Source organism: Ammospiza caudacuta, chromosome 24 (assembly GCF_027887145.1).
Source record: "Ammospiza caudacuta isolate bAmmCau1 chromosome 24, bAmmCau1.pri, whole genome shotgun sequence".
Lineage (NCBI taxonomy): Eukaryota > Metazoa > Chordata > Aves > Passeriformes > Passerellidae > Ammospiza > Ammospiza caudacuta.
The window spans coordinates 3,748,615-3,774,917 of NC_080616.1; the positions used below are offsets into that span (position 1 = coordinate 3,748,615).

At 52.8% G+C, this 26,303-nt stretch overlaps 3 protein-coding genes across 3 annotated transcripts; 1 reads left to right on the forward strand and 2 right to left on the reverse strand.

Moving 5' to 3' along the window:
* Window positions 1–1,757: 1,757 nt before the first annotated feature.
* LAMTOR5 (late endosomal/lysosomal adaptor, MAPK and MTOR activator 5) lies at window positions 1,758–6,219 on the reverse strand. Its single transcript, XM_058819562.1, has 4 exons — window positions 6,070–6,219; window positions 4,611–4,672; window positions 3,311–3,428; window positions 1,758–2,037 (listed from the first exon to the last, which is right to left on the reverse strand). Exons 1-4 carry the CDS (start codon window positions 6,102–6,104, stop codon window positions 1,977–1,979), a joined length of 276 nt encoding a protein of 91 aa, XP_058675545.1. The 5' UTR covers window positions 6,105–6,219; the 3' UTR covers window positions 1,758–1,976.
* A 3,463-nt stretch (window positions 6,220–9,682) lies between these two features.
* On the forward strand, window positions 9,683–16,740 carry LOC131567764 (embryonic pepsinogen-like). The gene is made up of 9 exons (XM_058819500.1): window positions 9,683–9,738; window positions 10,066–10,228; window positions 10,874–10,991; window positions 11,373–11,491; window positions 13,057–13,256; window positions 14,700–14,813; window positions 15,574–15,718; window positions 16,251–16,349; window positions 16,566–16,740. Exons 1-9 carry the CDS (start codon window positions 9,683–9,685, stop codon window positions 16,701–16,703), a joined length of 1,152 nt encoding a protein of 383 aa, XP_058675483.1. The 3' UTR covers window positions 16,704–16,740.
* Window positions 16,741–21,588: 4,848 nt separating this feature from the next.
* KCNA10 (potassium voltage-gated channel subfamily A member 10) lies at window positions 21,589–23,139 on the reverse strand. Its single transcript, XM_058819460.1, has one exon. It carries the CDS (start codon window positions 23,137–23,139, stop codon window positions 21,589–21,591), a length of 1,551 nt encoding a protein of 516 aa, XP_058675443.1.
* Window positions 23,140–26,303: the final 3,164 nt, after the last annotated feature.

A 26,303-nucleotide genomic window follows, 5' to 3' on the forward strand; every position in this document is an offset into this window, starting at 1 on the left:
TACATTATCCAAATCATTTGTCATCAATACACTTTCAATTAACCTTCCTCTATATTTCCTAGCATCAAAAACAACCGTCATCATCACTCCACAACCACCCCTAAACAAGAATAGAATTAACCCCAGAACTAACCCCCCCAAAAAACCAAACAAAAATACAAACCATGATGATAAATCATCAACCAATCACCCACCAAATTTTAGGTTCTTGTAGCTTATAAAAAGCATGGCACTGAAGATGTCAAGATAAAGGACTCAGATGTAAAGAAAGGACTCACAGAGGAATAGCAGCCACAGGACACCTCAATCTTAGAGAGAAAAATAATTTATTGCCCTCTTATCAGAAGATACGAACTCCTTCCTGCCTCAAAGGTGCTGTTAGGATTCAGAGGAAGAAGTTGAGGATGACCAGACAGAATCCTGTGCTTGAATGGAATTTATGCATCATGTATGAGGTGTATGAATATGCAACAGGCTGTTGCTTTTAAGGGTTAATCCTCTGTTAACGTGGGTCCTTTTTCAGGTTTATTTTGCCCAGAAAGAGGCACCCAGACTGTCTGTAGCTCTTTGTTTCTATTGTCTCATATTGTCCTAATCCAAATTGTCCAATTTATTATTACTGTAATTGTATTACTAATTCTATAACCATTATATTACTATTAAACGTTTTAAAATTTAAATAAACCACAAGTGATTAGCATTTTTCACAGCTTCCTGCCTTGCTGTGAATCTGCCTGAGCTCCTGGGTGAGCACAGCCCTGCTGCCCCTGTTGAGGTGCCACCCCAGGTGGGGTTCACTCCTGAGGTCACAGAAAACTGGCATCAGTGTGGACAGGGATGGTCTCTGCAATATAATTATAATTTTATTGCTATATAACATTTTCTATGCAATATTTATATTCCGTATGTTTCTATAGTTGTAAGTAAGGATATGCCTTAAGAAAGTGAGAAACTGTATGGGTAAGATGGTGAAAGGTTTATAGTGTAGTAATAAAATAGTATGGAGTAGGCTGGGAGTTTAGAAGTTATAATAGAAATATTAAGTTAAAACTTGTGAGTTAAACACCCATTAGATAAAAGTATCTGCAGAAATAAGTAAAGAAGATAGGTCAGAAAAGCAAAATAAATCCTGTAGCCTTTTCTGTTGGGTTAGAAAGTTCCATATTGCCTTATAACAAAAAATCTTGTGCTACTCTTGAGCTATGGCTGACTGCTGGCTCCTCTAAAATCTCACAGCCTCTGAGACTGATGTTCATCTGAGCAATAAATCATTTTAGCTTGAAAATAATCCCATCCCTTCATTTCTAGCAGTGACAATCTCCTGTTTTTCCCTCATGCTCTGCTGTGAAACTCCCCTTCCCCTCCCCTTGCTGCAGCCCAGCTCCTTTTCCCTCCCCAGCACACACGAACCATTGGGGTGCAGCAGCTCTCCCATTTTTTGCAGGATTGTTTCCTGTAGCATTTAAAATCTGTGAGAGCAAGAGGGGCCTGGATTTGTGGGGACATTGCCAAGATCCCTTCACATCTCCCAGGGCCAGGTTTGAACTTCAACCCAAGGCACAGTGAGCAAGAACTCCCACAGAATGTTTAACTTGGGGAGGTGAAATGTTTCCTGGGAGAAATTCCTCAGAAAGCTTTTCTGGTGAGGAGCCTCCATGAGTTCCAATGTTTCTCCAGAGAAATGCTAATGAAGGCAGTGGGAAAAGTTACCTTGCCAGCTAGAGCAAAGAGAAGGAAGGAAAGTTTTTACAGTTAATTTATTAATTTTTTTCGACAAATGAGCCCCCCCCAAATAGAGCAGGGAGGATCTGCTTGTTACAGGGCCTGGGGGGTGCCCATGCTTCATCCTCAGCAGCACAAGGGCTGAAATGTGAGCTGGAGAGGCAGGCAGGGAGGGAGAGCCTTCATCCCAGGTGAGGAGCTCCAGAGGGAGGGTGGCAGTGCAGGGAGGAGCTGGGGCAGAGCTGTGCCAGGGCTCAGGACAGCAGCTTGTGCACTGCCACGGTGATGCTGTCGTGCTTCTGGATCATGATGTTCCTGCAGCAAGGACAAAGGGCTGGGGGGGCAGCTGGGCCAGCAGTGGCTGCTGGGGGTGGGGAGGGGGCAGGGGAATCCCTGAGCAGCCCCCACTGAGGGCCCATCCCCACCCCAGAGCTTGGCTGCTCCATCTCCCGCTCCATGGGCAGCGATGGAGACATCTCGGCTGCCCCAGGGACTGATGGGCTGTGCCACCCACAGGGACCCAGGATTTGTCACCCACAGGCTGTGCCACCCACAGGGACCCAGGATTTGTCACCCACAGGCTGTGCCACCCACAGGGACCCCAGATTTATCACCCACAGGGACCCCAGGATTTGTTATCACAGGGACCCCAGGCTGTCACCCACAGGGACCCCAGGATTTGTCATCCCCAGGCTGTGTCACCCACAGGGATCCCAAGCTCTGTCACCAACAGGGACATCAGGCTGTGTCACCCACAGGGACCCCAGGATTTGTCATCCACAGGGATCCCAAGCCTGGTTATGCACAGGAATCCCAGGATTTGTTACCCACAGGGACCCAGGCTCTGTCACGCACAGGGACCCCAGGATTTTTTATCCAGAGATCCCAGGATTTGTTACCCACAGGAATCCCAGGATTTGTCGTGCCCAGGTTGTGTCACCCACAGGGACCCAGGATTTGTCACCCACAGGGACCCCTGGCTCTGCTATCCACAGCAACCCCAGGCTGTGTCACCCACAGGGACTCCAGGATATTTTACCCACAGGAATCCCAGGATTTGTCATCCCCAGGGACCCCAAAATTTGTCACCCACAGGGATCCCAGGCTCTGCCACCCACAGGGACCTCAGGCTGTGTCATCCACAGGGACCCCAGGATTTTACCCACAGGAATGCCAGGCTCTATCACCCACAGGGACCCCAGATTTGTCACCCACAGAGATCCCCAGGATTTGTCATTCAGAGGGACCCCAGGATTTGTCACCTACAGGGATTTGTCATTCCCAGGGACACCAGGATATTTTACCCACAGGAATCTCAAGCTCTGTCACCCATAGGGACTCCAGGCTGTGTCACCCACAGGAACCCCAGGATTTGTCATCCCCAGGCTGTGTCACTCACAGGGACCCCAAGGGGGTGAGAGCTCCTGAGCTGCAGTAACCAGCAGCCCCTGGAAGGTTTCCCCTGCCTTTCCACCCCCATTATCGCAGTCCCTGTGGCAGTGCCTCCCCCAGGGCTGCTCCAGACTCTCCCTCAGGCACTCCCAGGGCAGGGGAGGGCCCAGGGGGGGCTCAGAGGGCTGGGGCTCACCCGCTGTCTGACTCCAGGCACACCACGGGCGTGTCCGTGGGGTCCGAGGTGAGCTTGGCCGCCTGCTGGGCCAGCACGGAGATGATGCCAGCGTGCTCATCTGACAGGGTGCCCCTGCCTGCAGGGGGGAGGCCACGGGTAACCCCTCCCTGTGCCAGGGCACTGCTCTGGGACAGCCCTGATCACCCCCCAGGCCCAGGGGGTGCTCCTGCCCCAGGCATTTCCCTCCCTGGTCCTTCCTGGGCCCATTTCCCTCCCTGGTCCTGCCCAATTCTCTCCCTGGTCCTTCCTGGGCCCATTTCCCTCCCTGGTCTTGGCCCATTTCCCTCCTTGGCTCTGCCCAATTCCTTCCCTGGTCATGCCTGGGCCCATTTCCCTCCCTGAGCCTATTTCCCTCCCTGGTCCTGCCCATTTCCCTCCCTGGTCCTGCTCATTTCCCTCCCCAATCCTGCCCTGCCCCATTTCCCTCCCTGGTCCTACCCTGGGCCCACTTCCCTCCCTCAGGGCTGTCCCAGCACCTCCCCAAATGGTTCCTCTCCCTCCACCCAAAATCCCAAATTAAGGTGTCAGGAGGAGCTGGCCCTGGTAGGGACAGGCAGGTGGTGGCCCTTGGGGACACCCAAAGGAGGGGACAGGGCACTGGGGCAGGGCAGGTGTCCCCAGGGTGATGCAGGACAGGGAGGGTCTGTAGGGCTGGGCCTGGTGCCCCCAACCCCAGAGCCCCTCAGAGGGGATGGGCAGGACCTGGGGCACCCCAATCCCTATGGGGCAGGACTTGGGGTACCCCAATCCCTATGGGGCAGGACCTGGGGCACCCCAATCCCTATGGGGAAGGACTTGGGGTACCCCAATCCCTATGGGGCAGGACTTGGGGTACCCCAATCCCTATGGGGCAGGACTTGGGGTACCCCAATCCCTATGGGGCAGGACCTGGGGTACCCCAATCCCTATGGGGCAGGACCTGGGGCACCCCAATCCCTATGGGGCAGGACTTGGGGCACCCCAATCCCTATGGGGCAGGACTTGGGGTACCCCAATCTCTGTGGGGCAGGACCTGGGGCACCCCAATCCCTATGGGGCAGGACTTGGGGCACCCCAATCTCTGTGGGGCAGGACCTGGGGCACCCCAATCCCTATGGGGCAGGACTTGGGGCACCCCACTCTCTGTGGGGCAGGACCTGGAGCACCCCAACCCCTATGGGGCAGTGCCAGGTGCCCCCAGCCCCAGGAGCCCTGGAAGTGCCCGGGCAGTGCCAGGAGCGCCCCCCAGTGCCCCCCATGCCCGGAGCTCCTCACTCACAGCCCAGGTTGAGCCCCTGTGAGTCGGTGCACAGCACACCCACCACGGCCGGGCTCTTCATGCTGGGGGAGAGAGAGAGCAGAGCTCAGAGCAGGGACAGCTGGGACAGAACAGCCCCCTCAGGGGGACAGCCCGTCCCCATGTCCCCATCGTTCCCCTGTGTGGGGGACACCCCCAGTGTTCCCCGTGTCCCCCCCATCCTCCCACATCACCCCACGTCTCCCTGTGTCCCCCCGTGTCCCCCATATCCCTCCATGTTGCCCCTATCCCCCGTGTCCCTATGTCCCCCCTGTCCCCCCTGTCCCCTACATTCCCCGTGTCCCCCTCTGTCCCCCATATCTCCCCGTGCATCCATGTTCCCCCCGTGTCCCCATATCCCCCCATGTCCCTCCATGTCCCCCCATATCTCCCCATACTCCCCTGTATCTCCCCATGTCCCACATATCCCCCCTCCCCGTGTCCCCCCATGTCCCCATGTCTCCCAATGTCCTTGTGTCCTTTCCATATCCCCCTGTGTTTCCCCGTATCCCCCCATGTCCCCCCTTGTTTCCCCGTCCCCCTGTGCCCCCCATATCCCCCCACGTCCCTCCATGTCCCCCCATATCTCCCCATGTCCCACATATCCCCCCTCCCCATGTCCCCCCATGTTTCCCTTTATCCCCGTGTCCCTGATGCCTCCCAATGTCCTTGTGTCCTTTCCATATCCCCCTGTGCCCCCCATATCCCCCCACGTCCCTCCATGTCCCCCACATCTCCCCATGCCTTCATGTTCCCCCGTTCCCACATGTCCCCCCCACATCCCCATTGTCTCTCCATGTCCCCCGTGTGGGGGACACCCCCAGTGTTCCCCGTGCCCCCCCAATCCCCCCGTCCCCCATGTCCCTATGTTCCCCCACGTTCCTGTGTCACCATGTCCCTCCCGTGCCCCCCCCACGTCGTTTCCGTATCCCCCCGTGCCCCCCCATATTCCCCCCAGGTCCCCCCGCCTCCATATCCTCCCATGTCCCCCTTTATCTCCACATATCCCCCGTGTCCCCCGTGTTACCGACATCCCCCGTGTCCCCCCATGTCCCCCATATCTCCCAGTGCCTCCATGCTCCCCCCGTCCCCCCGTGTCCCCCCACATCCCCCGTGTCCCCCTTATACCCCCATATCCCCCTCTGTTCCCTCATGTTTCCCTATCCCCCAATGTCCTCCCGTCCCCGTGCCCCCCACATCTCCCCTTGTCCCCCCTGTCCCCTCACACCCCCCCAAATCCCCGTTTCCCCCGCGTCCCCCATATTCCCCAATGTCCCCATGTCCCCCAATATCCCTCCGTACCCCCTCATGTCCCCCATATTCCCCTATACCTCCCCATGCCTTCATGTCCCCCCACATCCCCCCGTGCCGCCCACATCCCCCCGTGCCCCACACATCCCCGGTGTCCCCCCGTGTCCCCCTGTCCCCGCTGTCCCCTCACGTCTCCTCCAGGTGCTGTTCCAGCGTTCCCTCCATCGCCGCTCGCCTCCACTTCCGCACCGCTCACGTGACCCCCGCCACGGCGGCTCCGCAGGGCCAAAAGCGCTCGGGGCGCGCTCGGCTCCGCTTTGGGGACGCCCCAAAATCCGCCGGCACCGAGATCCCCCGAGCCCGCGGTGCCGCTGCCGCCTCTCCCGGCACCGAGATCCCCCGAGCCCGCGGTGCCGCTGCCGCCTCTCCCGGCACCGAGATCCCCCGAGCCCGCGGTGCCGCTGCCGCCTCTCCCGGCACCGTGCCCGGCTCTGGGCGTTCGCAGCAAACCCGCCCGCCCGAAACAGCCCTCCCCGCTGGCTGTTTCCCCCCAGAGCACGCGGCACAGTTGCGATATTTTGGATTTTTTCCTTCTTTTTCTCGACTTTCTCGTCCAGTTGCGTCCCTCCTTCGCCGCAGCGCCGCCCGGGTTTGCAGAGCCGAAGGAAATTCAAGTGGGGTTTTAAGGATCCTCCTGGATTCTGCGCGGCATCACAAATCCCTTCCCCAGGTGTTGGCTCCTGGATGCTGCCCGTCAGTTTCCACAGCCCCTCTTTATTTCCTCCAAATTATTTTCTCCCAGCAGAAATATATTTCTCCCCCCACAACAAAAAGCAACAAAACATCTTAGCAAGAAACTTCTAGGAAATATCCTTGGGAATATCCTTTTGACTTATAGGAAATATCCTTTCAATTTTTAGGAAATGGGAAATATCCTAGGGAATGTCCTTTTACTCCTAGGAAATATAATATAATATAATATAATATAATATAATATAATATAATATAATATAATATAATATAATATAATATAATATAATATAATATAATATAATATAATATAATATAATATAATATAATATAATATATTACTAAAGAAAGAGAAAGGAGACATCAGAAGGCCAAACAGGAATGAATAATAAAAACCTGTGACTGACCAGAGTCCCAACACAGCTGGACTGAAATTGGTCATTAAATTAAAACAATTCACATGCTGAGTGTGAATTCTCCAAATCACATTCCAAAGCAGCAAAACAAGAAGAAGCAGAAGCTTCCCAAGAGAAGAAATCCTAGCAAAGGGATTTTTCATGAAATATCCCATTGGCACGGGGCTCCCTGCTCCGGGCACAGCCTGGCACCAGCCCAGCACCCACAGGGTCACCTTGTCCTGTTTGCATCCCGGGGTCAGAGATAAGGGGGGTCACCCACGTCAGCAGCCACAGGGGCCCCCTCGTGCCAGCCTGGGGGGCTCCTGCAAACAGAGGAGTCCTGCACACAGGAGAGTCCTGCACACAGGAGAGTCCTGCACACAGGAGAGTCCTGCACACAGGAGTCCTGCACACAGGAGAGTCCTGCACACAGGAGAGTCCTGCAAACAGGAGAGTCCTGCAAACAGGAGAGTCCTGCACACAGGAGAGTCCTGCACACAGGAGTCCTGCACACAGAGGAGTCCTGCACACAGGAGAGTCCTGCACACAGAGGAGTCCTGCACACAGGAGAGTCCTGCACACAGGAGAGTCCTGCAAACAGGAGAGTCCTGCAAACAGGAGAGTCCTGCACACAGGAGAGTCCTGCACACAGGAGTCCTGCACACAGAGGAGTCCTGCACACAGGAGTCCTGCACACAGAGGAGTCCTGCACACAGGAGAGTCCTGCAAACAGAGGAGTCCTGCAAACAGAGGAGTCCTGCACACAGGAGTTTGAATAAAGCATGGCCACTCCACTGAAATCTGATGGGACCAACAACAGACCCCCACCATTCACCGTCCCCTCGTCCCCCAGTAACCCCAACTCACACCCTACAGCAAGCCCCACCACCACAACCAACCCCATTCCAAGGCCATAACCAACAACACCACAGCTGGCCCAGGTTCTGGGTAAGGATCCGCCACCAACAATACTGAATAAACAAACACTACCAACATCCCCCCTAAATTAACCATAACAAGCACCAAAGACACAAAGGAAACCCCCAAATTTACCAGCCAACCACACCCTGCAACTGCTACTGCAACCAGCCCCAGCACCCCGTAATAAGGGGAGGGGTTAGATGAACTGCCAACCCCACTAAAACAAAGCACAACGCTAAAAACAAAACAAATTCTATCATAAATCTATCATAAATTCTTACTCGGCATCTCTCTGAGATATATGGCCTGCAAACAGGAGAGTCCTGCACACAGGAGTGAGTTTCTTGCACACAGAGTCCCTCTGCTCTTTGAAATGGCCAAGGGTGCCAGGCTGAAAAGCCCAGACGGTGTCTCCAGCTCTGGGGTTTGCAGCATCAGGGCATGGAGATGCTGGAGCAATTCCAGAAGACGCCACAGGGATGATCCCAAGGTTGGAGCTCTCTGCTCTGCAGCCAGGCTGGGAGAGCTGGGGGTGCTCACCTGGGGAGGAGAACTCACAGAACTCACAGAATGACCAGGTTGGAAGAGACCTTAAAGATCATCTAATCCAACGCAGCCCCAGTGTGGTGGTGTTCAGTGGGGTCCCAGGAGGAGGGAAGAGACGAGGGTCTGACTCCATGTTTCAGAAGGCTTGATTTATTATTTTATGACATATATATTGTATTAAAACTATACTAAAAGAATAGAAGAAAGGATTTCATCAGAAGGCTTGCAAGCAAGAAGAAGAATGATAACAAAAGCTTGTGTCTGACCAAGAGTCTGAGCCAGCTGACTGTGATTGGCCATTAATTAAAAACAGCCACATGAGACCAATCACAGATGCACCTGTTGCATTCCACAGCAGCAGATAATCATTGTTTACATTTTGTTCCTGAGGCCTCTCAGCTCCTCAGGAGAAAAAACCCTAAAGAAAGGATTTTTCATAAAACATGTCTGTGACACTCCAACACCTCAACTAAACCCTGGCACACAGTGCCACATCCAGAGAAGGCTCCAGGTAGAGCTCAGAGCCCCTTCCAGAGCTAAAGGGGATCCAGGAGAGCTGGAGAGGGACTGGGGACAAGGGATAGAGGGACAGGACACAGGGAATGGCTCCCTCTGGCAGAGAGCAGGGATGGATGGGATTTTTGGGAAGGAATCCTTCCCTGGGAGGGTGGGGAGGGGCTGGGATGGAATTCCCAGAGCAGCTGGGGCTGCCCCTGGATCCCTGGCAGTGTCCAAGGCCAGGCTGGATGGGGCTTGGAGCAGCCTGGGACAGTGAAGGTGTCCCTGCCATGGCAGGGTTTGGGACTGGATGAGCTTTAAAGTCCCTTCCAACAGGCATTATCCTGGATTTCTGGATCCATGCCCACAGCCAGGCAGTGCCTGGTTGGGATGAAGGATTTGGGGCCTCAAGGATGGAGAGTTTGGATTTGGGATCTAGAAGGGAGCATGGGGTCCCAGGAGAGGACCATGGTTGGCATTAGGGGACAATTCCACCCTGCCAGGTGATGTGTGGCTCGTGTGTGCTGTGTCCTTCAGGCCCTGGCTGTCACCTGCCTTGGCTGGGTGCCCAAAGGAGGGGAGGGGGCAGCTCCTGCTGGTCCTGGCTGCTCTTGGCACGGCACGGGGGGTGGGCAGGGGCTTTATGGGCTTTATAAACCTGAGGGAACTCGCCCTGGCTGTCCTGGCAGGATGTGGTTCCTCGTGCTCCTCTGTGCTGCCTCTGCCCTGTGCCAGGGAGTCACCAGGTGAGCCAGAGCAGCATCACTGCCAGGGACACTGGGAAAAGTGAGGGGGAAATGGGAATTTGGAGGCTTTTTGTGGCTTTGGGGAGCACAGGTGAGGTCTGAGGCTGCAGAAAGCTGCTCCTGGGGTGCAGAGAATGAGGGTGTGCCTGGGGAGGGGGCAGATTTCTTAGGCTGTTTAGGGATTTTTGAGGAAATCCCAGATTCAGAGTTTTGGGGGAGTTTCCTGTGCTCCTGCTGTTGGATCAGGGCATTGGAAGTGTCAAACACTGGAGCTGCAGGCAGCAAAATCCCATCTCCCTCTTTTATTTCCCTTGTTGCTTGTGCCAGGCTGCCCTTGGAGAGGGGGAAGAAGCTGAGAGATGTCCTCAGGGAGAAGGATTTGCTGCACCAGTTCTTCCAGCATCACCACTACGACATCGGCACCAAATTCCCGCACGCTTTCCCCAACGGAACCGGGTTGGCCACCGAGCGCCTGCTGAACGCCCTGGACGTGAGTATGGGCTCCAGTCCCCCAGAACACAGCCCTGGCAGGGCCTGTGGGATGTCCATCCCTATGTCCAAACCAAATCCTTCATCCCAAAACCTTTAACTCACATCCTTCACCCCTCCTTGCCCACACTGAACGGAGAAATATCCCCCAGGAGCTCTGCTGGAAGCACGGGTGTCACAGACATCTTTTATGGAAAATCCTTTCCTTAGGATTTTTCCTCCTGAGGAGTTGAGAGGCCTCAGGAACAAAATATAAACAATGGTTATCTGCTGCTGTGGAATGCAACAGGTGCATCTGGGATTGGCCCATGTTGTTTTTTCTAATTAATGGCCAATCACAGTCCAGCTGGCTCGGACAGAGAGCCCAAGCCACAAACCTTTGTTATCATTTCTTTCCTATTCTATTCTTAGCTAGCCTTCTGATGAAACCTTTTCTTCTATTCTTTTAGTATAGTTTTTTTATAATATATGTCATAAAATAATAAATCAAACCTTCTGAAACATGGAGTCAGATCCTCATCTCTTCCCTCATCCTCGGACCCGTGTGAACACAGTCACACAGGGAGTCTCCATGAAGCAGGGGACCAAGCCCCTGGAGAAGGTCCAGGTTTGGTTTCATGCCTCTAAATCCATCTCTGGCCTGCAGGTGGAATATTATGGGACCATCTCCATTGGCACCCCCCCGCAGGACTTCAGCGTGGTCTTCGACACCGGCTCCTCCGACCTCTGGGTGCCCTCTGTGTCCTGCCCCAGCCTGGCCTGCCGTGAGTAGGGCCCAGCTGCATGTTCTGGGTTTGGAATGGCTCCACCAAGCCCAGAAATTGGGGTGACATTGCCAGGGGAGGGGGATTCACCCAGCTGGGCCATGGCAGCTGTGAGTGATGAGTATTTGGGCTGTAGGGGCTGCTCAGGGCTGCATTCCTCAGGTGATGTGATTTCTGCTTGGTGCCTCAGTTTCCCCATGTGCCCAAGGGGGGTGGGAATGCCTGTAGTTGCTGGAGGAGGGGAAGGATGAGCAGCAAATGCTCACAGCTGAATTATTCTTGAAGGCAAGATAATGTACAGCAATTCAGGGGTCCTTCTCCCACATGTCCCTTAGGCTTGGCCTTGCTTGAAGGTTTAATTCTGTGTTTTGCCACTTATAGAAACCCACCAGATGTTTGACCCCTCTCAGTCCTCCACCTACAAGAGCACAGGGCTGAGTCTGTCCATCCACTACGGCACAGGAGAGATGGAGGGGACCGTGGGTTCAGACACTGTCACTGTGAGTGTCCCCATGGCACGGCTGGGGAACATCTGTGGGGAACATCTGTGGGGAACATCCAAGGGGAACATCCATGGGGAACATCCATGGGGAACATCCATGGGGAATATCCCACATCCCACCTGTAGGGCCAATGGGGGTAGGACAGTCTGTTGGGGAAAATGAAGCAGAAAAGCCTTATAAATATGATTGCCTGGCAAAAGATTTTGAGAATATAGAAACTATAAGTGAGATTGAAATGAAAGCAAGCTTTGAGATCCCTCAGTTACTGAACAACTGGAAAACAATGGTGTGGCCAGCTGAAGGTGATCCCCTTTTGATGGAACAACACCCTCTGCTTGCAGACAGGCCCAAGGGTCAGAGCAGACCCTACAGCTTGGCAGAAGGGCCCAAAGAGGAGTTTTTAGGGTTTAAAATGTAACACAGTGTGGTAATGTAGTGATTCTTATAGGCTGTATGGAAATGCTATAGGATTTGTATCTTGTACTGGATTGGTTAGTGAGAATGAGAATATTCAACACAGAAGAAAATTTATGGTATTGTAACGGGAACTCCACTCTTTTTACTCTTCCTTGTTCTCTCTCATCCTCTTAACCACACTCTTGCCTTCTCTTTCTTTATGGCTCTCTCCCTCTTTGGGGCTACTCCAAGCTGTGGCTGGCAGCTCCCAGCAGGGCCCGCCGTCTGTCCCCACTGTTGTAGGAGCGTCAGGGGTGGGATGGTGGGGATGGATGGAGAGGAGAGATCTCTGCAGCCAGGGCTGGGAACTTGTGGGTTATTGCAAAGGGCCTGGGTTCAGGGCCCTGCTGGGAGCTGCCAGCCACAGCTGGAGCAGGGCTGAGAGAAGAGAGGGGCAGAGAGGATGAGAGGGTAAGAGAGTAAAAGGCAAGAGAGCGAAGTTCCCGTTACAATACAATAAATCTCCTGTGCTGAGCATTCTGATTCTCACTAACCAATCTAGTACAAGATACAAATCCTATAGCATTTCCATACAGCCTATAAGAACCAATACATTACCATACTGTGTCAAAATCAAATCCCCAGATGCTCTGGGCTCTGTGCCAGGGTCTCTGAGCCCCCTGGCGGGGTCCTGGCAACTCTGGACACCCGGAGGGATGCACTGAGCTCTGACAGCTGAAGAGACCCAGAGTCTGTGTGTTACTCATTCATCTGCAGTGGTGTCTGCAGGAGCCTTTTCAGATGCAGGAGGTGCTGGGGCTTCTCCTGCTGGGGCTGGGGGTGCTGCGAGGGAGGGAGGCTGAGAGAGGAATCCCTGAGCTGCCTCCTCGCTGTCATCCCTGTGACAAGGAGGGAATTCCCAGCTGGGCACCTTGTACATCTCTCCTCTGTCAAACCTCAGTGAGAATTTCAGCCTTAGAAGGGTTTTATTTTGTATATTTAACAAAAGAGATTATTTCTGTTCCACTGGAGTGAATGGGGCTAGTGTTTGGCAACTCTGGACACCCGGAGGGATGCACTGAGTTCCGACAGCAGGGGATCCCCAAATTAACCAGATTAACACCAGAATCCCAGTGCCTGCTCAGGCCTCACCTCCCTGTCCCCAGGTGGCCTCTCTGGTGGACACCAACCAGCTCTTTGGCTTGAGCACCGCTGAGCCCGGCCAGTTCTTTGTCCACGTCCAATTTGATGGGATCCTGGGCTTGGGATACCCAAACCTGGCTGCTGATGGCATCACCCCTGTCTTTGATAACCTGGTGAACCAGAGCTTGCTACAGGAGAACCTCTTCTCTATCTACCTGTCCCGGTGAGCCACGTGGACTTGGGGGGCTGAGGAAGGGGGGATTGTCTTGGTTTGGAAAGACAGGAGTCTGCTAAGGAAGGCAGGAGCCTCCCCTGAAAAGGAAAATGTAAACCCTACGCACCCCTCTTAATTGCTATAAATTTTATATAAATTTTAAATTAAGGGGCTCTCAGGTAAAAATATGGGAGCAGGAAATAACAGTTCTTTAATAGGGAAGAAAATAAAAGGATAAAATAAACAATGCAGTACGCTAGAACAACACTGCCAAAGTCAGAACCCAACCTGACACCCTGTGGGTCAGGGTGTTGGCAGCAGTCCCATTGGAATTGTGGCTCAGCCCTCCTGCAGTGTCAGGGCTGGTTCTGCTGGAGCAGGGATCCTGGAGAAAGGTGCAGTCTCTGCCTCTGAAGATGCAGTGGAAGAAGAGGCAGCTGCTGTTCCTCTGGGCAATCCAGTGGAGAAGCTGTGCTGGTGTTCCAGAATCTCCAGATTCTATCCGGGTAGGAATGCTTGGCTCCTCCCTCTGGGCTCACATCTGCCAATGGGATGCTGTAGTTCTTATCAGCCATGCAGGGACATTCAATAGCTGTTATCTGCAGAGGACTCCTCAGAGGGAGGTGTGAATGTGGTCACTGAAAGAGAGAGATAAGCCAAACTGCCCACTTGACAATAAATGGTAATTGAAAACATTTTGCATTGCAATCTTCAACAGGGATGCACCTCATGCACGGTGTGCTGGCGGCTCTGGCTCCTCCCTTGTCACTGCTGCCATCAGATATTGTGTCTGTGCCACCATGTGCAAGGGTTGGGGGCTGTAGGAATGTGCTTCTTGTTGATAGAGTGACAAAGCTATTTTTTGTCTCTTTAAAAAGGAAATAAGCTCAGAAGTTTCTCTTTTCCCTTAGGTGGAAAAGGCATCACATAGGTTTGGGGGACTTCACCTCAAACTTAAGGATGGTTAATTGGACAGGAGCCAAAAAGATCCTGTTTAGGCAATTTACCAGAAAAAGAAGAGAACAAAGAAAATAATCGCTTTTGTGAGGTTTTTTACTAGGAGCAAGAACCTCTTGCACTTGGCTCAGTTTTTCTCTGTAGACAGTTTTGTTATTTTGCCTTTTATTAAAACCTTTTTGTTTCCAACACTGCAACAGAAGGCATCCTGCTGATTTTATGCCTTCTAAAGTAGCTGAGCTATCTTGGGTGTCAAATAGACCTCCAAGAGCTCATGAGACCTGGCTCAAGGAGGCTCCTATTTCCAGCCTCCCCAGAGGGCTCAGGGCTCACTGGGAAACAGTTCCCAGCACTGCTCCTGGTGCCAAAGTCTCTGGCCCTGCTGCTTTGCTGTGTGAGGAGGTGGGGACAATCAGTGTCCTACCCTTGGGACACACAGCCCTGCATTGAACCACAAGGCAAATCTCCCTTGTTTTTGTTTCCTGCACCATCCAGGGAGGCAGCAGGGAGCGTGGTCATCTTCGGGGGCATCGATGAATCCTATTTCACTGGCCCCATCAAGTGGATCCCTGTCACTTACCAGGGCTACTGGCAGATCTCCATGGACAGGTGACAAACCAGCTCTGTTGCTCTGTGATCGCCTCAAAGCATTGCTTCTAAAGAGACATTGGGCCCATCAGCACCAGAGGCTTCCAGTGACATCCCCACCCCAGGGCTGAGGGATGCAGGGGGGTAAGGGGACAAACTCCGTAGTGCTTTGGTAACTGACACCCAAAATGAGGATGCTTTGTGCCTGGGGCACAGCCTAGTTCCTGTCTTGTGATTTAGGGAATGTTTTAGGAGAGCAAAATCATGGGTCAAAACCTCATTTTGTTGGGCTGGAGTGGGTCCCAGCTGCTGGGATGTGTTCAGTGCCCACATCTGCAATGGTGGCTCTGCAACTCCAGACAAGAGCAGGCTCACAGGCAGCACTCGGGGTTACCCAGCTTCAACTCTTATGAAAGAAGTTAAAAACCAACCCTGAGGCCCGTTGGTTATTTCACGGCCCCGTTGGTTATTTCACAGCCCTGTGGGTTATTTCACAGCCCCGTTGGTTATCTCACAGCCCCGTTGGTTATCTCACAGCCCCATTGGTTATCTCACAGCCCCGTTGGTTATTTCACAGCACTGTTGGTTATCTCACAGCCCTGTTGGTTATTTCACAGCCCTGCTGGTTATTTCACAGCCCCGTTGGTTATCTCACATCCCCATTGGTTATTTCACATCCCCATTGGTTATCTCACAGCCCCTTTGGTTATTTCACAGCCCCTTTGGTTATTTCACAGCCCTGTTGGTTCTCTCACAGCGTCTGCTTGGTCTCTCTCCACAGCATCATTGTGGGTGGCCAGGAGGTTGCGTGCGCTGGTGGCTGCCAGGCCATCATTGACACCGGCACTTCCCTCGTGGCCGGGCCCCCCTCGGGCATCAGGAGCATCCAGAGCACCGTTGGGGCCACGAATGGCGAGTATGGAGAGGTGAGAGCTCACCCTGCTGGCCCTGGAGGCAGCTGGCACAGCAGAGCCCAGCCAAGGGCTGGGGAAACCGTGTGGGGAAACCACCCCGTGCTCATGGCAACCCTGACAGGGACACCCTGGGGCTCTCTGGTTTGTGTCAGTGGGACAGAGAATCACAGAATGTCCTGGGCTGAAGGGACCCATCCCTGACCAGGATACCCCAACAATCCCACCCTGGGCATCCCTGGCAGCGCAGGGATGTGTGTGTGTCCAAACTCTCCTGGAGCTCTGGCAGCCTTGGGGCTGTGCCCATTCCCTGGGGAGCCTGGGCAGTGCCAGCACCCTCTGGGGGAAGAACCTTTCCCTGATCTCCAGCCTGACCTGCCCTGGCCCAGCCCCAGCCCTTCCTTGGGTCCTGTCCCTGCCACAGACATTGGAGCTGTCCCTCTGCTGCCCCTCAGGAGGAGGTTGGAGGCCCCAGTGAGGTCTCCCCTCACTCCTCACCCTCTGAACACGTTTCCCTGCTGAGAGCCCTCTCCTCTGCTCCCTGCAGCACAGTGTGAACTGCAGCTCCATCCCTGCCATGCCTGATGTCATCTTTGTCATTGATGGGGTCCAGTACCCCGTGTCAGCCTTGGCCTACACCGAGCAGGTAAGTGGGAACCAGCTGCTCCTGGCTGCAGGAGCCTCTCTCAAGGTACTTCTGTTCTCTCCAGTGAGAGATCAGAAGGACCTTGGTCTGGTGCTTCTGATCTGGTCACCTTGGCTTCTCCCATTCCCCTGGGAGATAAATGGCCAAAGGCCTCCAGGGCAATGCAAGAAGAGATTTCCCACATCTCCCCAATTTCCTTCTCGTGCTCAAATGCAGCATAGTGAAGATTCTTGCATGAGCAGCTTCCAGGACACCTCTGGGGACCTCTGGATCTTGGGAGATGTCTTCATCAGGGTGTACTACAGCATCTTTGACCGGGCCAACAACCGCGTTGGGCTAGCCAAGGCTGTTTAGATCCACCACGATGGGAGAGCTGCTGGGGTTTGAACACACCCAGCCCCAAGCAAGGCTTTTGGCACAAATAAAGAGCTGGTGGTTCTGAGCTGGTGGCTGTGTGTGTATTTCTGATGGAATGGCAGGAGGCAGGAGGAGCTGCTTTGTGGTGGCCAAGGATGGTTTGTCCATCACAGCTCTGCTGAGGGCCCCTGGGAGCTGTGATCGCTGCAGGGCTGAGGGGTGGAAGACAAGGTTGGCTCTTTTAGTGGGGCTACAACAAGTAGGGGATTCTGAAATGCTGGGGAAGATGAAATGGGAAAGCCTTATAAATATGATTGTCTGGCAAAAGATTTTGAGAATATGGAAACCATAAGCGAGATTGAAATGAAAGCAAGCTTTGAGATACCTCAGTTACTGAACAACTGGGAAACAATGGTGTGGCCAGATGAAAGTAATCCCCCTTTTATGAAACAACACCCTCTACTTGCAGACAGGCCCAAGTGGAATTGCTCAGCAAGAAGCCAGGAGAGAGATCCAGGTCCCTGCTGTGTCTTCATTTCTGCAGCGCTGAGGGACAAGGGGCTGCTGGCTTTATTTGTTGGTAAATTAAGGCTCCACCACTGGTGGGGCCTGGAGATTCCATCCCCAGCAGGAGCAGGGATGTGGAGGGGGAGATCCAGGTGATTCGGGTCAGAAATTAATTATAGTCTTCTTGCACTGTGTAAGAACTGAGCTGGCTGTAGAGGAGGATGTGATGTAGGATGGTGGGAGTGGGGTTTACCCCCCACATCCCTGGGATTCCAAATCCCTGGGATTCCCAGCCCAGCTGGTGGGAATCCCTTGTGTCCAAGCACAAGAGTGATCCAGCCCTGGATTTTGGGCACATGGGACTTGCCCTCAGGTCTGTCACAGGAATTTTCTCATTACTATTGATGCCTCAGGTTTGGCTTTTATATTTTTCAGGTTCTGTGCTGCTTTAGTGTGTAGGTCTGGGTTCACATTAGGGGATGGAGAGCTCTGTGCACAGAACAGGGAGACAAAACAATTCCTGCTCCAGCTGGGGACCAAGGACAAATGATCCAAATCTCAGCACCAAGAGCAGAAAAAACGTGGGCTGAAGAGAGAAAAACAAGGATGGGACTGCATGGGCTAAAGCTGTAGTTGGACAATTAACTCCACTATGCAAACGGAGCAGAACTGATAAAAGTGAGAGACCCCATGATCTGTCATGCATTTTGTGACCATTTTGGGTTCACCTGGGCTGGGCTCTTGTGCTGCCCAAGGTGGATCCATTGAGGCCTCCAAATTTATTCCCTTTTTAAAATCCCTATTTTATCCCCCTTATTTTTCATTTCTATTTTTATATAATTTATTTACTCCCTGCTTCATTCTTTAGCTCTGTCTGGTCTCTATTCCAGCTCAGCCTGCACAAGGCACCACCATGACCAAGAATAAATGAGGCAGGTGCAGGGGGAACTGTGACTCTGAAGACCAGCCCTGCCAGGATGGACAAGATCTGGAGGAGCAGCCAGGGCTGGACCTGCCTTTTCAGAGCGGGGTGGGATGTTGGTCCTTATTCCAGGCAGGACCGACCTGGCCTCAAAATCCAGCAGTTCCTAAATCCTCCTCCTGCACTGGTGCTGAGAATTCCCGATAAAGGGATTCCTTCCCCTGGCCGGGACAGCCCTTCCCAGCCGTGTTTGCATTCCAATAAAGGGATAAACCAAGGGAAATCTTCCAAGCTCGGATTGCAGAGCGGGGAGCGAGCTAAGACTGCCGATCCTGGAGTGCCATCTCGTGGCTCTGGTGCCAACCCTGAAATCCTGCGTGCTCCAGCCTTGGAAATGCCCAAGGCCAGGTTGGACAGGGCTTGGAGAAACCTGGGATAGTGGAAGGTGTCCCTGCTCATGGCAGGGTGAGCTTTGAGGTCCCTTCCAACCCAAACCATTCTGGGATTCTCGGGAATTTCAGCTCAAAGGAGGGAGTCACTCCTACCTGCAAATATTTCACACCTGGCCACAGGTTTTGTATTGCTCCAAAGACAAAAAAACCATGGCCAGGACACCTTTCTGATAGAGTAAAGGGGGTTCTTGTCTACTTTTAGCTTTTCCTGAGGCAGTAAAAACCTTGAGGAGGGAATTCAACCTCTGTGCAGAAGGACATGCTAGATTGGCTCATTAGGGCTTGGCTCTGGAACAGGACAGGTACTGAAGGCTTTGTATGGATTTTGTTGGGCTCTGAGCTCTGGGGCTGTGTTTGGGAAGGGACAAAGCTGCAGATTGTGCAGGAAAATGGGGTTTCTTGCAGGTTTTCATCAGGGTTGACACTGGGAGTTCATAGCCTGTTTTTCCTCCTCTTTGGGGCAAACTGGAAATAGGTTGGTGTGTCTGGGGAGGTTTAATGCCTCTGATCCCCTTTTCATGGCATCAATCAGGGATTCCCCCTTGGACCTGATCTCCCAGAATGGTGTGAACCAATCTGCAGAGTTTGTCCTCATCTCACAGAGCTGGAAATCTGCAATTTTCTGTTTTCTAGAGCAGCTGTGCCTGCCCCTTCCCTGGATTGCCCAAGGCCAGGCTAGACAGGGCTCAGAGCAACCCAGGATAGGGGAAGGTGTCCCTGCCTTGTGGAATGAGGTGAGCTCTAAGGTCCCTTCCAACCCAAACCAGTCTGGGATTCTATATTGCCCCATGTCTCAACCCTCCCACACACAATTCCCAGCTGGAATTGCTTTGCTATGGAGCAGCACAAAGCCAGGAACAAAAAAAGTTGAGTCCAAACAAAACAATATTTTCTGCATACCAGATTTTGAAGCATTTATTCTTTTATTTGAGGATAGTTTACAAGTTTATAAGAATCAGGTTGTCCATCCATCCATCCATCCATCCATCCATCCATCCATCCATCCATCCATCCATCCCAGCACCATTACAGTCCATGTTTGCAGGAGGAATGGAAATGTGCTCGTGGCTGATCAGGCTGAATATTTCCCAGCCCAAACCTTCTCATCAGAGTTTTTCATGGTGATTTCCCAAGAAAAAACCACCAAAAGTGCTTCAGATTAGAGAGGCTGGGAGAGAATTTGGGGAGGGGAGCAATAAAAATACAAAAGAATGGAAAAAATCAAGTTTATAGAAGGAAAGGAGAAAGAACCTGCTATGAAATAAAAGTAGTGATGTGAAAGAGCTGCTGGAGAGAATTGAGGGGTGAAAAGAGAGGAGCTGGGGATGTTTGAGTGCTGTTCCCAGCTGTTCCCAGCTGTGGCTCCTCCAGCTGTGCCCAGCTGTGTGTTCTCCAAGCGTCCCCACAGAACTTGGACACAGTGGGAAGGAGATAAAATAGCTCTGACAGTTCTTCCTGTCTGAAATGATGGTGTGAGGGCTGCAAGGGAGGGGAAAGGGATGGTGGAGGGATGGGCATAAAAAACAACAGGGAGAGCAGGTGGTAAGTGGGATTTGTCCCAGAGGGAAAAGGGATTGTACTGGTCATGTCTCAGATCCATCTCTTGGGGTGAAAACCACCTCATTGCAGGGCACAGGATCCCCTAAAACCAAAATAACAACCCCCTCCTATCAGGGCTGTGGGATTTCTGCTACAGGGAAAATCCCAGCGAGCCCAAAGCGACATTTTCCAACAGAGCAGGAGCAATAAATCCAACCTCTGTTTCACCTCTGCTTTCTGAATGAAATTGCAAACCAGAAATGCTGGCAGGCTGTGTGATGATCAGGGGGATCTGCCAGGAGATGAGACATCTGTGCAGCAGGTGTGGGACTTCAGAGTGGATGAGACACTGCACGAGAAGCTGGGATTTCAATGGAGGCAGAAACATTAAAAAAAAAAAAAAGAAAATCGAGTGAAACAGTGAAGTGGGAACAAGATGTTTTTGTCAGAAAAACTGCTGGCATTGGAGAGAATGGCAAAATGAGCTGCTGCTGGCTGCTCCCATCCAAAGTGCCACTGGAAATTTGCATTTTTGGAAAAGCAGAAGTGCCTTGTTACAACAGGGAGCGGAGCTGTCAGGAAATGTTGGCTCTTGTTGCTCTCTGCCCCCTTTGCAGCACCAGAAGTGACAATAAAAGCTACAAGGTCACAGTGGCTCATCCCCCGGATTGTTTGTAAACCAGATAATGAGCATTTGTCGCAGGAGAAATCCCATTCCCTCTCTCAGAGCTCAGTTTTCCAGCAGAAACCCCAGTGGGCTTTGAGCTGCAGTGCCCTGGACCTTTGGGGTGGCTGTGCCCCCGTGTCTGGTCAGCAACCCCAAATCCCCTCCTGCTGCCTTGGGCCCATCCGTGACTGCCCACCCTGCTGTGCCATCAGAATTAATGAGTCAGGCAAGCCAGGAAACTCATCCAGCTGAAAATATCCCTTCTCATTTCTTTTTGCCTTCTCATTTATTTTTGCTGTCGCAGGCCTTGGGGAATTTGTCAGACCCCCAGATGTGAAGTGGTGGGCAGGGAGGAACTATTTAAAATATTTAAAACTATTTTTATAAGAAAAGCAGGGAACTCGACCCACCTTCATCCTTGGACAGCTGGGTGTCACCAAGCCAAGCATTTAATGTCATTTTGCCCTTTTTCCTCTCCAGTAAATGGGGAAATCTCTGTATGTGGGGGAATTCCACTCTGATGCCGGGGAGTGTGGAAGAAGAGAGAAGACAAATGTCAAGCAGATGAGCATCAAATAAAAAACACCAGACCGATGGGCAGGGCAGAGAAATAAGAAAGATGGTATTTATTTGAACAGCCACAGGAAATCAGAGATTGAAAAATGTCTAAAAAAAAAAAAAGAAAAAGCAGCAGCACATTATTTAAAAAAAAAATAAAATCAGAGCATGCAGATGTTGGATGCATTTTCCAGCCAATCCCACCTGACCGTGCCCAGTCCCTCAGGGCCTCCAGCATCATTTTTTGGCCTTGTCTCGAGGGTAACCCCCATTGGTCTTATTGAGTGACTCCATGCTGCCGTTGCCCGTGGCCACGCTGGCCAGCAGCCGCTCCACCTCCCCGGGCAACATCTGCTTCTCCTCGTTCTCCGTCTCCCGGTGGTAGAAATAATTGAAGTTGGAGACGATGACGGGCACGGGCAGGGCGATGGTCAGCACGCCCGCGATGGCGCACAGCGTCCCCACGATCTTGCCGCCCAGCGTGGTGGGACACATGTCCCCGTAGCCCACGGTGGTCATGGTGACCACGGCCCACCAGAAGCCATCGGGGATGCTGGAGAAGTGGGACTGCGGCTCGTCGACTTCCGCGAAGTAAACGGCGCTGGAGAAGAGGATGACGCCGATGAAGAGGAAGAAGATGAGCAAGCCCAGCTCCCTCATGCTGGCCTTGAGGGTCTGCCCCAGGATCTGCAGCCCCTTGGAGTGCCGGGAGAGCTTGAAGATGCGGAAGACCCTGACGAGGCGGATGATGCGCAGGATGGCCAGGGACATGTTCTGCTGCCCGTTGAGTTCGCTCTGCTGGATCAGCTCGGTGGTGAGTGTCACAAAGTAGGGGATGATGGACACGATGTCGATGATGTTCATGATGTTCCTGAAGAACTCGGTCTTGCTGGGGCACACGATGAACCGGACAAAGAGCTCAAAGGAGAACCAGACGATGCAGGCGGTCTCTATGACGAAGAAAGGGTCTGTGAAGGTGCTGTGGGACACCAAAGTGTCTGTCATATTCCTAGAAAGCTCCTGGGTGGACCTGAACTCCCTCTCCTCCCGGAACTCCGGCAGGGTCTCCATGCAGAAGATGATGATGGAGATGACAATGACCAGGACGGAGACTAAAGCTACGCCTCTGGCTGCACTGGAGCTCTCAGGGTACTCAAAGAGCAGCCAGAACTGCCTGTGAAAGTCATTGGTTGGTAAGAGGGTCTCAGGATCCTTGATGAACCCTTCATCCTCCCGGAACTGGTCCATGGCTTCATCACCCAGCTCATAGAAGGTGATTTCATCAGCAAAGACGTCAATGGGGACATTGGCTGGGCGCCGTATTTTCCCCCCAGACTGGTAATAGTACAGGATCCCATCAAAACTGGGCCTGTTCCTGTCAAAGAAATATTCATTCCTCATGGAGTCGAAGTAACGCATCCTCTTTTCCGGGTCCCCGAGCAAGGTCTCGGGGAACTGGTCCAGGGTCTTGAGCCGCGTCTCAAACCTCAGCCCAGCGATGTTGATGATGACTCGTTGGTCCCCCTCATCCATGCCCACCCTCTCTCCCACCAGGTGGTCGCTGAACTCGGCGGAGAACCTGGAGAAGATGGTCTCATTGTTGGCATTCTCACTGTTGATGAGGATGCGCAGGTTGGACAGCAGGTTGGCGCAGCTGGGGTGGCCCTTGCGCGACTGCCCGGCGGGGCTGAGGTCGTTGGAGTAGCAGGGGTCCTCCACGATCTGATCAGCGTTGTCAAAACTGACTAGTGCCACCTCCATCTCCTTCCAACTGGCCACGTCCATCATACACTAGTCAGCTCAGCAGCAGAAACCCCCGTGGCCGACACCGGCTGCCCGCACCTGTCCCACGCTAGGAGGATCTGCAAGGGACAGGGACACAGAGCTGAACTGTGCACGAGCAGGGTGAAACAAACCCTGAGAGGCCATGCCACCCGGTTAGGGCTTTTAATGGAAGCATTATTGCCGTTGAGTAGTATGACTTCCAGCAAATCGCTCATTTTTGGATCCTGCACGCCCTTTTGGCACGGCTTTGCCATTGTAAACCTCCCCAAACCACCTACAGAACCCAAGGATGGAAGGTCAGGCAGCAGCAGAGGATGGGGGTGAATCCAGGTGTCCCACCCAGCCTCTCCCCAGTGATCCCACAGCAAGGGGTCATTTCATCCATTTCCAGGTGTGGATCCAAAGCTCAGAGCATGATTTGGAGGTTTTAAACCATGGCTGTCCCAAGCTAAGGGCAGCCCTTGTTCCAGGTAGGAGAAGCACTGGGTCAAACCCCAGGAGGTCCTGGGCATGTTGTAGATGGGTCAAGCATTGTTTGGAAACAATTCCCAAAGCAGGAACCACACTGGAATTTGGGGAATGCAGCCTGGGGAGAAGCAGGCCAGGAGGAGAAATGTCCACCAGCCTTGGAGAACCCCTTTGGTGTGGGAAGAGGGGTGGGAACAGGACCCCTGGCCTCAGGGCAGGCACAGGATGGGGTGACATCCCCCAGAGCTCTCCTAGCCCTCCTCCACAACAGCTCTGAAATTCCCAGCCCCAGGAAAAAGCTCAGGACTAAGCTCAGGACTAAGCCTTTGGATCCCTTGGAGAGCACCTTTCAGGCCATGGGGTGGATTATTTCCCAACCCAACTCTGAGAGGCACTCAGAGACAGTCCCCACATCCCCAAATGTCCCTTGGCACACATCTCCCCACACACCAACATCATTCTGAGCTCAGCAAAGTCAAAGAGGAGCCCAGGGACCAGGCCAAGTTATGGAGCTGGGAAATTACCTGTCCTGCCTCAGGGAGAAGCACAGAGAGAAATTAGGTGTTAACAGGGAGCAGTTCTGTGGAGATTTTCCCCAGAATGAACTTTCTAAGTAAATTCAGTGCCCTGATTTATTTCCCCTCCAAATGTATTTCCCAGACATGAGGCACCACAGGAGGACACGTGGGGCTGCTCTGCGTGACCGCTGCTCACCAAGGGCACTCTGGCTTTCTTACCCAGCCAGTGAGAGGGACACAAAAAACCCAAATGCCCTCAACTGCCAGGAATAGCAACACAATTTAGGCCACGGAGCAGCAGCAGTGGTGCCGGGGCTGGTCCTGGGATGAGGATGGTCCCCAGTGCTGGGTTTGCTTCCAGGGCTGGGCAGGATCTCATCCCCCTGTGGAACCTGAGCTGCTCCCTGTGCCTCGAGCTCCCTGTTTCACTGATTTGGGGTGCTGGAGGTTTTGCCTGCCCAGAAGCTGAGGATCCATCCTTGCTGACGCACATCTGGGGTGGGGTTTGCTTCCCAGAGCTGGGCAGGAACTCATTCCCCCATGGGACCTGAGCTGCTCCCCAAGCTGATTTGGGGTGCTGAAGGTTTTTCCTCCCCAGAAACTGAGGGTCCATCCTTGCTGACACACAGCTGGGGTAGGACAGGCCAACGCCCCCCCAATCTGTTGCAGAAATGGGCATGAAGAGCCTGATTTGCCATAAATCCTCCCTCTCCTCCTTTCAGCTCTACAGCCCCGACAGCAGAAGCTCATGCAGGACCCGGCATCCATGGGTCAGCCTCACTCTCTCCTCAGTAGGAGATTCTGGATTTTGGGGAGAAATCCTACAATTTATCATAAGCTGACACACAGCTGGGGTAGGACAAGCCAAAATCCCCCCAATCTATTGCAGAAATGGGCATGAAGAGCCTGATTTGCCCAAATCTTCCCTCTCCTCCTCTCAGTTTTACAGCCCCGAGAGCAGAAGCTCATACAGGACCCGGCATCCATGGGTCAACCTCATTCTCTACTCAGTAGGAGAGATTCTGGATTTGGGGACAAATCCTACAATTTATCATAAGCTATTTACAGACCAGGTCTCTTTGCTTGAGCCAAACCCACAAAGCTTGGCTGTTCTTAGAAATCCAGCCCCGAGGAGCTGCTGCAGGCTGGCTCTGTGCCCAATTTCCCTCTTGGGGATGTGTAGGGAGGAATGGCTGGGGCAAGGGACAGAAATGACGTCTGGAGCAGCAGCAGCAGCGTGGTTGTGTCCTCAAAGTAACCTCAGGCAAAGCTGGGGAGCCTCAAGGACTCCAAACCTGAGTCTTCCTCCAGCCCCAGCTGGACATGCCCAAGGTGCAGCTGCTCTCCATGGGGCTGGAATCATCCCAGGCTGGAATATTTGGTGGCTTTGTGGGAAGCTGGTGCTGGCAGGATGATTTGTGGCATCAGAGCTGAGGATAACCCTGGTTTCAGGAGCATCAGGAGGCCTACAAAGGGATACTGCAAACCTGGCCCAGATAAAGCGCTTTCAAGGGAAAAATAAGTGTTAAAGGAAAGTAGAAAAGCAGCACATATGGTTCCCTTCTTGCCTACTTGTTTTTTCTTGATATAAATCCCAAGCTGATTTTTAAATCAGAATAAAATAAAGTTTGAATCAGAGTTCAGTGTTCAGTGGCAGGGTGAGCTGACCTGGCCCACCACACCTTTAGCCAGGGGGAAGACCCAGAGGGGACCACAGGGACAGGGACTTCTTTTGGCAGTGGAACAAAGCTGACCATGAAAATCCCAGAGCACTGAACTCCATTTCAAGTCCTTGGAACAGTTTCCCATGGGATGCAGGGCTCTGAGGTTCCTTTCCTTACCTTAAATCCCCAGGCCATGCTGATGTCTGGAGGGAGGTGCCCCACCTAACCCCAAACCACCTTGTCTGTCTCGTTTTTAATTAAGACCAAAATTAACAGTGCATCCCAAAGCCACAAAACATCCTCCCTAAGCTTTGCACCGGGCTCCAGCCGAGGCTTGAACTAGAAAGTTGCCTCGTTTTTTCCTCCTAAATCACCCAACATCTGCTTCTCAGAATCTGATTAACTAATATCCTTCAGCGGAAATCCCTGCCCGTGGAAAATCATAATAATAACAAAAAACCACGCAAGGCAGAGCGGCGGTGAAACAGAAAGGTCATTTGGAGGGAGAGTTGGTGTT